We start from the raw sequence: 16,770 nt of genomic DNA on the forward strand, positions 1-16,770 counted from the left end.
TGGAAACGCTGTGCTCATAGAGCACGGACTCCCTTGCTTAGGGACTAACTTGTTTAAGACTAACTTGTTTAAGTTTTTAAGTCTAAGTTTTTAATTTTTTTAAGTTTTAGACTGTTAACTTCTTCAGGGCTGAAGTTAAGTATTAGCCTTCTTTGTGTCTGCCCGAGCCTACACCACAGAGCTTGGCCCCAAAGAAGCCATCAACCAACACCTGGAAAAAGGGAAAAGAAAAAATTATTTCCAGTTTAAATTTCAAGTTTTTCATTAAGAAGATAACATTTGGCTGTGGATTTATTTATTTATTAATTAAAATGTTTTTATTAACATTAACTAGTGTAAGATGCATATAAACAGTTGGGTCACTGGGCAAAACGTGGCATTTGGCTATGGGTTTAAATGTTTAACAACTTACATTTCTATGGTTTATATTTCAAAGGAGATGTCAAATTTTGTGAACAATCATATAATAATCAATAAATGCCAAACACTATGCTAAGCACTTTATACAGATTTATCAGTACTCAGAGACTATTAAAACTCAGTACTATCATTAGTACTATTAGTACTCAGTACTATTATTAGTACTCAGAGACAATATTAAATATAGGATATATTGTTGCCATTCTATAGACAAGGCTATAGTGTTTAACTGCACAGTGATGGAGTCTAAATTCCAGTCAGTCTGATGTCCAAATCTGTGTTCTTCACCCCACATCTACTCTAGGTTTTGTTAGGACCATACGAAGAAGCCTGTGTGTTCAGAGACTATGAGAATCGGGCAAGGTATCAAATGTGGATTCTATGTTCACAGGCATCTTCTAATTTCTACTTGTGTGGTTGCCTTTAAGGATAACTATATCTGTGAGAGAAAACACATTCAGAACTGCTAAGAATCTGGTTGCTTACAGGTGCTCTCACCTTTGCAATCTAGAGAAGGAAAATGAAATGAGCAAGAGAAGAAAATGGTTCAGTAAGCAAGAATGGAGTTAATGAAAATGTACAATATTGGAGTCCAAATTACTGATCCAAACAGTACAAGGATACTTAGATATGCACTGTCTTCAGCAGCTGACATGGAGTGGGATCTAGCGCTTGACGACAATGAGGGAGACAGATGTCCTCAATATGTTCCTGATGGAGGTTTATTGTTACAACCTACTGGACAAGAAGTACACAATATAGCAATGCCTGCAGAGGCTCATTTGCTTAAGCATCTGTCTTTGGCTCTGGTCATAATTCTAGGGTCCTGGGATCAAGCCTAGTGTCAGGCTCCTTGCTCATCTGGGAGGGAGTCTACTTCTCCCTCTGCCTGCTTCTTTCCCTGCTTGTACTCTCCCTCTCTTTCTCTGAGAAATAAATTAATAAATACAATCTTTAAAAATAAAATAAATAAATACCTTACAATTAAAAAAGAATGCAATATATACTGAAATAGGAAATATCTTTGATCCAGTGGTCCCAGCACTGGAAATCTCCCTTTGGAAATAAAAGCATTCTATGATAAATATACATGTGTAAGGATGTTTATTTCAGTGCTATTGGTTGAGAGAAAAGCTTAGATCAATTTACATGTTCATCAATAAGGGGACAAATGGTTCTGTAGTAGGGTTATCTATTCTATGGATTTAGTTGTTAAAAAACTGAATTAGATTTTTACCAATTGACCTGGCCAGATATTGTTAATATACTGTGAATCAAGCAATGGTCTGGTAATGTGTTAGAATTCGTGTTAAAAACAACAACAACAATAAAACAACCCAAAAAGCCAACTAGCTCTGTTTTTGTAAGTATGGATAAGGTTAGAGAGTGATACATAGCTCAGGCAGTTAAACTGGTTACCCTAAGTGGAGTAGAAATTGGGAGGTGTAGGAAGAAACTTTTGGACCATCTGCTTTTTTTTGGATTATGTCATCTGCTACAGATTGCTTTTACAGTATAAAAGATTAATTGAGAAAACACATATTCTTCAAATGATTCTTTGTAAACAAAGATGATTAATTTTACAGTTTTAACTGCTTTAAATGGTTATAAAAAGAAAAATCCCCAGGATAAGTCTTTTTTTTTTTTTTTTAACTCTTCTTCCAGCCTTGATTTTATCTGGTGAAGCTCCCATCTGCTTTCTGTTGGAATCTATATTTCTCACTGAAGTCTTACAAATGTGCTACATTCAATAAGCGCCACCTACAAATCCCCCTTTATGTGACATTGCATCCCCGTGATACCTCCTAGCCTCGTCCATTTTTTAGTGAGTTATCAGTCTCCGTTGTGTCTCTCTGTTTTAGACAGATCTCTTGGAGTGCAGTGACTCTGCTTCATTCCTGTTTGACCCCCAGCATCCTTGTTACTCGGGCAGGAGAATGGTTTGCAGTCCTTGCCTTCTAGAACAGCTCAGCAGATTTGTGTCCTATCAACTTCCTTCCTGAGCCACTCTTGGCTTCCCTGATGCCTCACTCTGCAGTACTCTGACATCATAAGCTGCAAGAACACAATGAAGGGAATGAGGTGTTTATAACATGGGGGGGGGGGAGGGGTGGATGAGCAGGCTCTACACTAGGCTCCCCAGGAATGACTCCAGGGCAGGACTGAACTGGCCCACCTGGGCAGCTGCCACCTTGGAGGCTGCACCTCTTGCTTCCGACCCAGGAGTCAGGAAGCTGGACCCAAGAAAGGGCCACTGCTTTCATTGGCCTCCAACAACTGACTGTCTTTTGATATCCAGGAACCTAGTAAATGGATGCTGGAATGCTGGTGCTGAAAACTTCAAGTCTTGGGGGTTTTGCCTCAACATAAAAATAGTCAGAAGGTGCAGAAAGTTGATCTCCGTCTTGCGTCTAACTTTTAAGTCTCATCTGAGTGTATCTCACTACTCAAACTCTCAAGAACAGAATCTTAACTGCAAAGGAGAGAGTTCCTGTTTGTCTCTCCTGCTTGAATGTAGCCCTGTGGGAGCAGAGAACATGCCTATTGGCTCCTCACTAAACCACCTGCAGCTTCCACAGTACCAGGCACACAGCAATAATCTAACATTCAACACGTGCATAGAAACGGTGCTGGCTCTGGGCACTACCCCAAGCTCTTTATGTGCATTAACTCATTGAATTCTCCCAACAAACCTCAGATGTAGGTATTATTACTCTCCCTAGTTCACAGATGTAGAACAGGCACAGAGAGGTGAAGTAAGTTTGCTAAGACTGTACAGTGGTAAAGAGGACTTGAACCCAGCGTTCAGACTCTTACTCAATATGCTTTATTGCCTCAATGTTTATTTCAAGTATGCCCATTTCAACGTTGACTGAGTTGTATTACACAGTGGATTAATCCCCTACAAATTCATCTAAACTACAGAGTACTTTTATAGAGGAAAGCTTAACATGTTTAACTATGGAGATGGTTATACTTTGTTACCATTTGTACTGGTAGCTTTTTTTTTTAAATCCTTGCCAAACCTGTGAGATAATCTGTCCAAAGGTGAATAGTATTAGTGATTCAGTGGGTTGACATAATATTCAAGGACTTCATACTTCTTAGACTCATAAAAACTTTTTAGTAACCACAAAAATATGCTTGATTATATATAGATATATATGTACATATATATGGATATATGTATATCGATATATATGTACATATATATGAGTATATATATGTATATAGATATATATGTACTTATATATGAATATATATGTATATATATGTATATCTATATATACACACACACACTGAGTATGACTGTATATGTATATATGTACTCTGTGTATTTGTTAATACAACATAGGAAGAAGAATGAATATTTGGCTCCATGTTTCTCCATTCCTAACTTAAATGTTAAACAATACATAAGTCAATTACATTTTAGATTGTCTTAATCACTTCTAGTTATCATTTCATTGTGGCTTTGGGAAAAACAAAAATGCATGGGATGGAAAACTGGGCAACTATCCCCCAAAGTTTAGCTCTGTTCCTGCTATGAGATGCTCTCATCTGTCTTTTCTTTCTCATATTTAACAACAAAAATAAAACTTGCTGTTATTTGGTAGTCCTGAGAAGAGTGTGATGATGTTTGTAAAGATCTCTGAACTGCTAGAAGAAAGATATTAATAAATACCAAAGCATAAAATAGCATACTATTTAATGAGGAATAGATGATTCAGGAGGATTCTGAGTCATGATTAAGGCGATGTTCTAAAACAGTAATGGAGGAATTATTCCAAAAATGTCTCATGGATTCTTAGATTACCAGATATTTAAATTCTCCTATAGTTCTAAGGCAATATGATATTTGAAGCAATATTGAAAAGACAAAAAGTACATTTCAAAGGTAATGACTTAAGATGGGCAGAAGTTTCTTCATTGTATAGACTGGAAAACTGGAATACATCCAGTTCAGACTTCCCACTGAATTCATAGTGAATGGCTAGCCATTGTCCTGTTTGGGAGTGAGGGAGAACTTCCCCAGCTTCCTGTACTTGCTAATTGCTGTCCCCTCACTGGGGATTCCCAAATGCTTTCCGGTAAGAGAAATGTCCATCTAGCTGTGGAGGAGCCAATTCAGCCAAGGCTAATTAATTTGCCCATGGATAACAGTTCTTAGGCAAGTAAAAAAGCAAAAAGAAATTGCAGTTTGTGACAGCTTTTGGGCTGTCAGTTCACAGCTAAGAATGTGTGAGACACTATCCCATGGAGTGATTGTCAATCTTAACTTTTTTTTTTTTTTAAACCTTAAGCCGTCTCTTGACAAACATACGGTTTTTGTATTCTCCTTTGATGGTGATTGAAATTTCAAAATAAATTTTGTGAATAAAAATAAACCAAAGGAAAGACAAATTTAGAAACGACTTTTCCCGACTATTTAAGCACTCCTATCCCCCGAGGTTTTTCACGGCTTGAGATACATTCTTCCGGTGTAGTACCATCTTCCCCTGACGCTGGGTTAGCTGTTCTGGAGACCTCTCCCCAGATGGGCCCTGAGACACGCATGGACTGAGCTTGAGAACTTGGGACTTTGTGCCTACACTTAGATTACTGTTCACCTGCTCATTTATTTTCCAGACAAACCGCGCTGCTCCTTCATGGCAGCAGCCTCAGCATGTCCTTCCTTTTGTGGTGTGTCCTAGGGACTAAAATGCAAGTAGTACGGTACAGGTTTATTTACGGCACATTCATTTGTTTCATTCGATGTTCCTGTCCCCGAGTACCCTGGCACTCGGTTAAAGGTCTGTCAGCACCTTTGCTCACAGATCTTCCTCATTCGGTTCGGTTTACTACACGCTATCCATAAATGATGCAGATGGGGTTCAGGTCCGACACGGGAACGTGACAACGGTTTCGGTTTGGGTCTATCATTAATAAAGCCCAAGAACAGACGCGGTAGATTTTGGTTTCTATTTCCAGCTCGTCAGATTTCCCCAACGGCGGGTTTGCTTCCTAAACGAGGGGTGTTTCCTCATCTGCTTTTGCATCACTGGATTGAATTCAGGAAGCAGTAGACGTTGGATTGGAATACGACCGAGAATGCTGCCCTGCCAATAGAGGGATGGGTAGTTTTAGATGGAGAATAAATTAACAAATCCCGGCCACAGGGTGTATTTTATATAGGCGGGCGACCTCAGGTCAGTTTTCAAAAGTTTTTTTTTTTTTTTCCTTTTCAGCGCAGAAAAGACGCTCTGAAAGCCAAAAAGGAGTGTCAGCGCGCCCCACCCCATTCGCCTCCAACGGACCTCATTAGCCTTCCCGCCCACAAACAGTCACTACTACAATTCCCAGCAAGCATCGCGCAGGGCCGCAAGAGGACCAGGTCCCACTGGCATGCTGGGAGTTGTAGTGAGTGAGCTCGACTACTCTTTCCTTCTGTTAGGCATTCCCACTCGGAAGACGGTAATGCGCTGCTACAGCCGGCTCTCCAGTTTCGTAGTCGGAGCTAAACGTGACCGAGGATTGCGCCCTTCTGCCCTGCGGTGCGTACCGCATCGGTGCCACCGAGCTTCGCTCCGCCCCCTGTGCACGCCCCTTCCCTTGACAGCTCGAGCTCCGAGGGGTCGCGAGGCCCGGAGCGCGCAGGCGCAGCAGCCGGCGCCGCGCAGGGTAGCTCTCGAGGGCGGGACGAGCGCAAGAGGCTCCCGGCCGCCGGGGCGCGCACGTAGGCACGCAGAGGCCGTCACGTGGGGTGCCGAGGATCGCAGTGCGCGTGGCCGCGGCGGCTGGTGTGAGGTTGAGTCAGTTGTGAGACCCAGAGCTGCTGACCCAGCGGGCGGCCCAGTGGCCCGGCCACAGAGCGGCAGGCGTCGGGGGTTCGGGAGCCGTGAGCTGGCCCCATCATAGAGCTCCGCCGAGCCGGCGCTGCCGTCGTTCCCCGCCCCCAGCCAGCAAACCGCCGCCGCGGGCGCGCCCCCGCTCTGCGCTGTCTCTCCGATGGCGTCCGCCTCCGGGGCCATGGCGAAGCACGAGCAGATCCTGGTCCTCGACCCGCCCACAGACCTCAAATTCAAAGGTGGGCTGGGAGAGGGCTGCTGCCCGGGTAGGGCGGGCGGACGGCGTGATTTAGGGTGGGTGGGGGGGGTCTGAGGGAAGGTCGGCGGCGGGCCGCGAGTGAACGTCCCCTCCCCCACGCCCGGCACTTTCCATTCTGCCGCGGCTCCCCGCTCCGGCCCTCGGCCTGCCTGCCCCGCGTCCGGCCGGCTCTCTCCCTCGCCCGCTGGCGGCTCGATGCGCGCGCCGGCCGAGGCGAGGCGGAGGGGCCCGGCCCTGGCGCCGCCGCCGCCATCTTGCGGTCCCGCGGGGGCGCCTCCCGGGTGCTGCCCGCGCTGCTGCCCGCGCCTGGCTCTCGTCCTTGGCCCCCGGGGGCTGTCGGGCGTTGTCTGGGAGGGTGTGGGTGGGCGGTGACCTTAGAGCGTGTGCTCGGGTCTGCGACGGGAAGGGGGGGGTCTGGGGGTGGCGCAAGTGCGTCGGTCGCCGGAGCCGGCTGTCAGCGGCGGTGGGAGGCGAGGCGAGGCGAGGCGGCGGTGCGGCGGCCCCGGACTGGGTTCCGAGAGCGAGCCACCCCTCCGCCTCGAGCAGGGGCTGGGTGGAGCCGGCCCCCGGCCCTTGCGGAGGGGGTTGCTGCCTACCTTTTTGCCTTGTTTTAGAATTCGGCTGTCAGGTACGAGGAGCGTTAGGGAGGCGGAGAAGCCCGTGAAGTCCTCTGGTTATGACTTACCCGGTTGTGTTGGCAGAGACCCAAGCGCGTGCGGGCAGGAAAGCTATGCGTCAGCCCGGGAATTGATAGTAGTAGGTTAATAGTAGACGTCTTCCTGGTCCTCCCGTATGACATTTCAGCTCACCTTCCGCGCCGGGCGGACCTGGTGTTTGCGCTTGTTTAGCTCTTGAGCTTAGTTAGCTCTTTGGCTGCGGAATCTTCAGTGTTGAGGACTTTTGCCTCTACGTTTGCGGTTTCGGAGAAGGTTGATGAGGTGTCACTCAGCTCTCGAGCGCCCTTAATTTACTTTGTAGCAGTGCCTCTGATAAATTATAAAGTCCGATTTGGTGATCCCTCAGGAATCCTGAAGGGCTCTTTGGCCCATTTGTTTTTCAGTATGTAGGGTACCTTAGGGAAGAGAGTTGAACTGGCTTCTTTTTACGAATACCGAAAGCCTGTGGCGATAGAGAATGGAAAGAATCCTTCCTGTCTTCATTTCAAGTGTAAAATGATTCGCTTTTTGGAAGGTTCCTTATCTTGTATTTCATTTTCAGCAGTTAACGATGAGAGCAGTTTTTGTGAAATGTGTAACCATTTCAGTGCTTTTACAACAAAATAAATCCTTTATCGTTGTAGAAGATTGAGTCCAAAGGAGAAACCATTGCCTTCCATAGGCAACGTTTTAAATAGTTTTTTAAGAATTTTAAAATACCGTTTTCTGGCATTAGAGTAATAGTGTATAGTTTATTTTGCAAGCTTTTTAGTACATTTGCAAAATTCTTTGAATGGAAATGGGACCTGCTTTTTCAGTAAGGATTTAGTTTTAAGACAACTCAGATATTTTGAGAGGCACTAAATGTATTTTATTGTAACAAGTTTGTGTGTGTGGTGGCATTTCATTATCGTTTTAGCTGAAAGGAAAAAAAAAAAAAACACCTTTGGGGAGTCCTGAAGTTACCTTAGATAGCCGTGATCTTTGGTTGGAGGAATTTAATGTAACCCCTATAATGGGTTGTGTTCTTTTGAGAAGTTAAAAGAACTTTTACTTTTTGACAGCTTGAGTTTACAGAGGAAATTTCTCTACTGGATAATCGTATGTATATTGCCGTTAGGGACTTAGAAGCCTTTAAAACCAGTTTTAGGCCAGGAAATGTCCACGGAATTTGAAGTTTTCATCCTAGAAAAGTTGTGATGTTGCCAGAGTAAGAGACTAATAGTAGTGGAGAAGCGAGCTAAAAAAACTCAGAACCCTACGCAATAACATTCATATGTTTCACTTATTTTAGGTATTGTAGAGTTATTAGTCATGATTATAGAACAGGTTTTTCCTGTGTTATGGATGAAAGTAATTCCCAAGGACCATTTTTAAAAGTTTGGACATCAATAACCACTTTTTAAAATTGACTTCAAAAAATAATAAATTGAAAATTTATAGAGATATACTCAGTTGGGCCACTTATTTAGTGAACACTTACTGAAAGCTTTATGCCATCCCTGTATTAAGATTATACAGCTGAGTAACTCAGCAATCATAGGTTTATATTTGGGGATTCAGTGCTAAACAAGGTGGGGGAAAAGATTTACAGTTTGTAGTTTAATGGGGAAAGTACCCAGTAAAACAGTGAAACATTTTAGTTAGGTTTTATCTTTGCCCTTGAGGAGCTCTTGAGACTAGTGAGGGAGACCTAAAAGGCTTGTAGGTGCTATAACAGAGGCAGACTGGTATGAAGAGAGACCCCCCCCCCCCCCCCAGGTTTCTTGAAAGAGGCCAGTTTTCTTTTAGGGAGTAGGAGAAAAGGTTGGGCAAGGGAGTGGTAGTTTACTCAACCACTGATGTAAAAGAATGTGTGGCTTATACTTCAGTGGTTTGCTGTGTGCTTCTGTTCTAAGGGGGGGATAATGGGGAGGATTGGGAAACAGGAGGGTAGGATGAATTAGGAGAGGTGCCCTTTGGTGTCATTTGATTGCTTCCTTCCTTTATGTTATTTTTCTAGTCAAGGGTAAATAATTTGCTTTGATGGAAAGCTCTCTCTATTCCAGTGCACTGTTCAGCACTAGGTAAGGAGACTAATTTAGAATCCACAAACTCCATATGCTTAGTTTGATGATGATATAAAGTCATTTCATACTCACTTGCCCTAAATCATCTGTAATTTTTAGTTTAAGTCTGTTAAAGGATAGTTTTCAAAATTCTCTTACCTTTCAGTAGGCTTATTTTAATTCTTTTGAACTCAACATTTGACTAAGATGGTTTCTCCAAGAGAGACTCATTTAATCATTCTGAGAATAGGTAGTGAATTTTTCTGTCATATGCGTAACAGTCATCTTGATAGGAATTATCAGCACTTTGCACAACTATGGAGAAACAGATACTAGTTTAATACATTTTTATAAGTACTTTTATTAAAATTTTTTATTTTATACAGTTGTCAGCATATGAAGGTTGTTTTATAAGGGTGTAATGAATTCTAAGGTAGCTCTTTTGTTGCTTTGGTAAAGAAAAAGAGGTAGATATTTTCAAATTCTGTTTAAATCATGGCAGTAATTTGACCTAGAATTCAGATTTGAAATTTGATATTATATCTGAGATTTTTTTTGTCCCATTATAATTTATTATAATTAAATTTTTTCCAGTTGTATTCTACAGTTTATTTGTAGAGTAGTATTGTACTTTTGGAGAGTAGTTGGAAGAAAGAAATTTAGAAAATGCTAAAATAAATTGTCAGAGTATTCTTCCTCATAATAATCAGAGAAAGGACAGTAGACTAAAACCATTGTGTTGATGGTGGTCCATAGCAGTATTGAGTCAATAAAGAAAATTAAGCTCTCTTAGGAACCAAGAAACTGTTATGTGTCCGCCAGAGCATCTTTGACTAGCAGCACATTACTAAGAAGTCCAAGTGAGGATGTAGAGTTCTACTCTTGGCACACTTTTAGGTCTTTCAGATCAGCTCCTGTTTCGCAGTGGCTTCATTAGATCCCAGGGATGATTTCCCCAGCCTTTTCCTGGGCTACAGACATCTTATTACTTCATTCCTTAAAAGCTTTCGAGTAGCTCTTGATTGCCCCCTGGATAAAAGTCCATTTTTTTGTTTTGTTTTGTTTTTTGTTTTTTAGTGTGGCATTTAATCCCTTTGGTGATATGCTGTCTCCTCTTGTAAAACACCTGTTCATCTGCACATATCCATACTTTTCACCCTGAGAAAGAAAAACCCTTCTCATATTCAAGCTTGTTTGTTCTCTTTTTGTTGGTTAAGGTAAAATCCCTCATGACTCATACTTAGACCGTGTTTCCTCGGATATTTTCCCTCTCATGATTTCAACCACTGGCTTCTTCCTTTAAAACCTACAAATACACATAAGTCTTTCATTTTAAAAACAAATAAGCAAACAAAATAACTTCTTTGACTCCTGGCTCCTTCTGATATTTGTCCCTTTCTCTCCCTCATTTCCTTTGCAGTCAGACTTGGAAAATTGTCCCTCTTCACTGTCTACTTTCTCACCTTTCGTCCACTGTAGTACTGCTTCTGTCCTCACTGCTTATTGATTGCTGATCGCATTGAGCATTTCCAGTGCTTCTCTTTTTGGCACTTGACATTATTAACAATTTTTCTTTTTAAAAATTTAAGTCTTTTGACTTCTGTGTAATTGTCTTCTAATTTTCTTTGCTGTCTTTATTGTCTCATTTGTGGGCTTTTTCTGAATTGCTAATGTTTCTGAGATTCTGATTTGGTTTTATCTCTGAACTCCTTGTTCAGTCTCATTGTTTTGATGACTTCTCTTCCTTGCTCTTTCTTTGCCCATGTTGGTTCACACCCAAATTTATATTTTAATTGAGACTTTACAGTAGTCAGTTTTAGAATTGCTTATTGACTGTCTGGATTTGAATTTTAACTCAAGACTTTTTGCGGGGGAGGGGCAGAGGGAGAGAGAATCTTAAGTAGGCTAGGAGCCCTACACAGGGCTCATCTCACAGCCCCGAGATGACGAGCTGAGCCAAAATCAAGAGTCGGGCTCTTAACTGACTGAGCCACCCAGGCACTCCTTAACTCAGACATATCAAAGTTTTATATCCCAAATGGATTTTTTATAACCCAAGCCTACTAGTCTTCCCATATTTTTAATATTCTGTGGTATCATGATTGCTTATACCAGACATACTCTGTATATCTTTTAATTAAAATCTGTATTTCTGCATCCCAGAGATAACTCTTGAATCTCTTTTAAAACAACTCTTTTAAATATATTCATTTTAATTCATTAAATTATACAATAAAGATTTGAGTTTTTGCTATGTGTCATAAGTGTTGAATTAGTGTTAGAACTACAGTTTTGAATAAAACAGAATCTGTTATTCATGAGGCAATTCCAGTGGGAGAGATAGACACCAATCTGTTTATCAGAACCAGGAGATGTAGCTATGAAGTAGTGTGTAGTGCTATGAAAATGTGAAATAGAAGACTTTGGTCTGGAAAGAAAATAATTGTCTAAGATTTTCTAAGAATGAGCGGTTTCCTGGGTGAAGAAGAAAGGAAAATGCAGTAGGAGTTGCATGTATTTGTAAAGATCCTGTGGCAGGAGGGAGGATGAAACATTTAATGTTACTTAACATGTTAAACTAACATTTCATGAGTGTTGTGCTGGTTTGTTGGTTGAGTAAGGAGTTTTGTTTTTATCCTAACCCACTGAGGGACTTTAAGTGGGAGGAATGGTAGAGGTAGAGGGAATGGAGTGATAATCACATACATATTTAAAAAAAAAAAAAAAGCCCGACATAATTCTGGCAACAACATCAGATAATATTAGAGGGGAAACAGAGATGAATTAGGCAATTGTTCCGGTCCAGGAAAGAAGTGACAGCTTGGTCTGAGGTATTGGAGATGGTGAAAAGTTAGAGGGTCAAGCCAATGAGACTTGGTGGTCTATTAGATAAGCTTATGCAGAGTAAAGGTATCTTGGATGTCTCTAAGATTTCTGACTTAATGTAACTGGAGGAATGGTGTTGCTGTGTGCTGAGCTAAAAAAAGAAACACTGGATATTTGAATGAGGACCACATGTGTTTTTCTTGGGGTGTTTGGGAGAGTGATAGGAGGAGGACCCTGATTTCATTAGGTATGTTAGATGTTTTCAGGTCCTTTCAAGATAATTAATAAAAGGTAACTTAGTAGGTTTTGGTTATATGGATATGTTACTGAGGGAGAGGTCTGGGGTTTGGATAATTACTTTATTTTGGGTGATGAGCTCTTGTCTTTTTTCTACTAGTCTGTAAATAGGCCTGCTTTTCACTAGTGTCACACTGCTGCTAGAACTACCCTTTGTAAAATGCAAACCCAGTATTATTGCTCCTTTGGTTGAAGAACCTGGCATGTTTTCCCATTATGTAGATTAAAAAGTCCAAAATCCAATGCCTACCTCTTCATTTCTCTTCGTAGCTCTGGTTACATGAAACAAACATTTTAAGCTGTTGCAAGACTTTGTAAAGGCTCTGTCCAGAGTATTGTTCTCCCTCACATTTGTCAAGCAGTCTCCAGTCCAGTCTTCACTTTTGTGAAGTCTTTGACTTTGAGGTCCATATTGGTCATCACCTTCCTTCTTCTGCAGACCACTATTGAACCTTGTGCTTATCTGTAATATCACATTACATAGTATTTATGCTTGTGTATTTTTTCTCTTCCAAACTGTAGGGTTAACTATTTGAGGATATACTTGTTTTATTTTTATGTCCATGGTAACAAGATCTGGCATGGATGATGGCCCAATAAATGTTGATTGTGTTTATAGGACTCTGATGATTTCTCCTATAATTCCATGGTTTTCATCTTGGATCTCTTTTCAGTGGGGTTTTCAACTGTCTTTGCAGGTAGTTGTGTTTTCAAATTTTTTTTAGTTCCAAAAGAGATTGTAGGGTATTTTGTTAAAAGCTGACTAACCATGAATCTTTCTCATCATTGTGCTTTACCCTTTTTTGTTTGTGAAGTGTGAAGCAGGACTAGGTGATTTCCTGGATAGTTTTTCTGGCCTTAAAGGTTTTGAATATGTGTGACAGCTGAGAACAAAAAGAAAACAAGATGTTTCTGTAAGTGGACAAATATATATAAGGAATTGGGAAAACTTGATTTATTCTTGAAGTTTGGTATTTTGTGATTGTTAGTGCTGGTAATTTTTTTGTTGGCTTACTGTATTAGTTACCTTTTAATTTCCTTTAGGTAAGACCTTCCTTCACCATGCAGAGGTATTCTGTGAGGAGAGTCTGTTAGCAAGCACCCTTTTATTTTCCCAGAGGCACTTGCTGCCCTCTCTTTTTCCTGTGCTTTTGGATCTTAACCTTGACGGACTATTCATTGGAGTCCTAGTTAGCTGCCTTTCAGAGGAGAAGGTGGTTAATGTTAATACGAAATGAATCTTACTTTTCTCTTCAACTGTTAAAAGTTGTTTTAAAAGAAGATTAAATGTAAGAGGGTTGCTCTTACATGCAAAAGCTTGTTTATTTTAACTGAAATGTGACTCAAATTACTAGATAAAAAGTTTAAAACTTCTTATGAAAGCTTTCAAATATTCATAAAAATACTGTAATGAACCTTTATACTTAAATCTAATAACTTCATATCCTTAAATTTAATAATCACAGCAGTTTATCACGTTTGTTTATTTTTTGTATGTTTGCTACTGGGTTTTAAATGGATTGTGGATATCAAACATTTCAAACCTAAGTACCTGAGCTTGCTTTTTTAATAAAGGGACATTTTCTTTACATAATTATAATGTCATTATCTTAAAACCAAAAATAATTATTTAATACCATTTAATATTTAATCTGTACAAATTTCCCTAATTGTATTTTTGTTTTTAAGCTGTTCATTCTTCCGTGTATTGCATTTGGTTGCCATGTATCCAAGTCTTACTTTTAAACACCACCTCTCCCACCTCTTTTTTTTTCTTTTTCTTGTCATACTATTTACTCGTTGAGAAAGATCAGATTGTTCAGTAGAATTTCTGATATTCTAGATATGTCTGAAATGTGTTTCCTGTAAATTTGGATTTAGATTTGAAGGCTTGATTAGATTTAGGTTTCAGTATTTATTGGTAAAAATACTTCTTGGATGGAATTCTGTCACATCAGGTATAATGTCTGGTTATCCCAGTTTTAGTGATGCTCATTTGTGGTAACAGCCTTCATAGAAAAGTTGCGTAGATATGAGCCTGTTTCTGGTAATATGTGCAAAAAAAGAGGTTGGAAAGAAAATGTTAACTGTCAGTTAGCTCTGCTTTAGGATTCAGATGTCTTGTTTTTATATTTTTACTTTTCTCTGTTTTCCAGGACTTCATATTGAACATGCATTGCCCTTTAAAAAAAAAAAAAGATTTTATTTATTTATTTGATAAACAGAGAGAGATCACAAGTAGGTAGGGAGGCAGGCAGAGAGAGAGGGGGAAGCAGGCTCCCTGCTGAGCAGAGAGCCCAAAGCAGGGCTTGATCTCAGAAGTCTGAGGTCATGACCTGAGCCCAAAGCAGATCCTTAACAGGCTGAGCCACCCAGGTTCCCCTGTGTTGCTTTTCATAAGTGAGAAAAACTCAAAATTATTTTACCAGTCTTAATACCTTTAGAAGATTAGATCCCAAAGTCCTCATTTGTTCTTCCTGTATTACTTCCTTTTATTTTTAATTGGTAATTTAAGTCTTTTACAGTCTGAGGTCTTATTTTTTTTAAAAAATACGTTAAGTTATAGGAAGGTAAATAGGTAAACAAGTATGTTTGCAACCTTCCAGTAACATTTCACAAATGAAGTTATATAAAGACAAATAGAAAACCATGTGCATCTGAAAGTAAATCTAATTTATAGCTATCCTGTAATAATTTACAAATCATAACTGTATATTAAATGTGTTGTTTCTTTGAGTTCTTACTATTGGCATCGGTTGATATTCTCTTGTGAGAAATATGAAAAATGAGATTTGTTTGGGGATATTTATTTATCTGAGAAAGGCTCCTGCAGGTAAATTTTTAGGATTCCTTGTCCCCCAGTGTTGACTGGTCCAGTGGCAAGCACCTAACCCAAGGCCAGCCAATATATGTGCTGATGATTGACCAGCCAGAATTTTGATACCACCCCTTTAAGCACACATAAAGGTAGATGATAGGCTTTAGGTCTTTAAAGTAGGCTGATTTGTGCCAAGTCTTAAGCAGAAGCAACTAGTTGAGAGAGAAGAGGGGGAGAAAAGCTGGCCAGAGATCTGGTAGTCCCAGGAATCGGTTTCTCTTGAATGAAGCCTCCTTTTTTTTTTTTTTTTTTTTTTAATATTTATTTACTTATTTTAGAGAGCGCATGAGTGGAGGGAGAGAGCATGTGCATGAGTGGGAGTAGGGTCAGAGGGAGAGACTCAAGCAGATGCCCTGCTGAGCAGGATACCTACACTGCCAGGCTCAATCCCTTGATCCATGAGATCATGACCTAAGCTGAAACCAACTGGATAGCTCAACCAAGCCACCCAGTGCCCTGTGGCCTCGTGTTTTAAGGCCAGTTATACTTCATTTCCTGTGTCATTGAGACTTCTTATATCTTTATAATAAACTCTTAAGTATGATTTTGTTCTTCATAATCAATTCGTTGCTTAAACAAGATTGGACTTCATAATTTGTGAAAACATTTTCAACTTTGTGATGGTCACACATTTCACTTTATGAAAATAATCTAGATCAGTGTCTTAAGTTTTTATGGAAAAAACATCCACATAGTTATTTTTGATGACTTACTTGTCATTAATATACCATAGTTTGCTTAGCTGCTGTTCTATTTGGAATTTGGAATGTTCTTTAGAGTAATCATGAACATTTTGTGCTATTTTCAAAATTCAGGTTAAATGAATGAGTCTAGTTAATGTGTATTTTAAAGAGCTTTCTAAGGATTCAGTTAACATTCTTAAAAATAGAGTTGTTAATTAAAAAGAATTGTTAATATGAGAGGACTTTAAAATACTTAGCTTGCAGTGTAATTCAATAGGTTTCTTATGGCCCTACATTTTGACAGCTTTTATTTTGAAGCTGTGTGTGTGCGTGTATATATATACACACATATATGTGTGTGAAATATTTACCCCAGTACTTGGATAATCTGATGAGTTGGAGTGACTGCCATAGCCTTAAAGGTATAGGGTATCTTTGTTTCCTCTTTAGTTGTTTTCTCTATAAAATCAGAGATACTTTTATAACACGGGGGAAGGTGAAGCACTTGGTCTTGTTTTCTGAGTACTGTTCCCACAACCAAAACGTTCACTAACAGTTGATCCTCAGAAGGTGTGTTTTTCTGAAAATTTTCAGCACCCCCCCCCCCCCGCAAATAAAAGGCTTTATGAACAAATTGAGCTAATAGGTATACATGTTAAAAAAGTCCTCCTGATCATAAAATTCTGGACACTAAGTTTGGAATACTTAATGTAGTGAATTGAAAAAGGATGGAAAGGTGTAAAGCAAATAAAAATTACTGAAATGTTACCATCTAGAAATAACGACTGTTAACATTTGATGTATTTCTTATGTTTTCTGTCTATAATTGTACACACTTATTTCCTGTATTTTTGTTAATATTATTGTGATCATTT

The 16,770-nt window shown here is 40.0% G+C and overlaps 1 protein-coding gene and 1 long non-coding RNA gene across 3 annotated transcripts in view; both read left to right on the forward strand.

Annotated features, from left to right (window-relative positions):
• The first annotated feature begins 6,353 nt into the window (after positions 1-6,353).
• VAPA (VAMP associated protein A) overlaps positions 6,354-16,770 on the forward strand; it is a 40,102-nt gene continuing 29,685 nt past the window's right edge. For both annotated transcript variants that reach the window (XM_059138612.1, XM_059138613.1), the window contains exon 1: positions 6,354-6,487. In XM_059138612.1, the coding sequence (XP_058994595.1) occupies positions 6,409-6,487 (79 nt within the window). In that variant the 5' untranslated portion in view covers positions 6,354-6,408. The remainder of the gene's footprint in view (positions 6,488-16,770) is intronic.
• LOC131810796 (uncharacterized) lies at positions 7,004-14,401 on the forward strand. The gene is made up of 2 exons (XR_009345714.1): positions 7,004-7,135; positions 9,166-14,401. It is a non-coding gene; the product is annotated as an uncharacterized LOC131810796 (long non-coding RNA).

Source organism: Mustela lutreola, chromosome 11 (assembly GCF_030435805.1).
Source record: "Mustela lutreola isolate mMusLut2 chromosome 11, mMusLut2.pri, whole genome shotgun sequence".
NCBI classification, from domain to species: Eukaryota; Metazoa; Chordata; class Mammalia; order Carnivora; family Mustelidae; genus Mustela; species Mustela lutreola.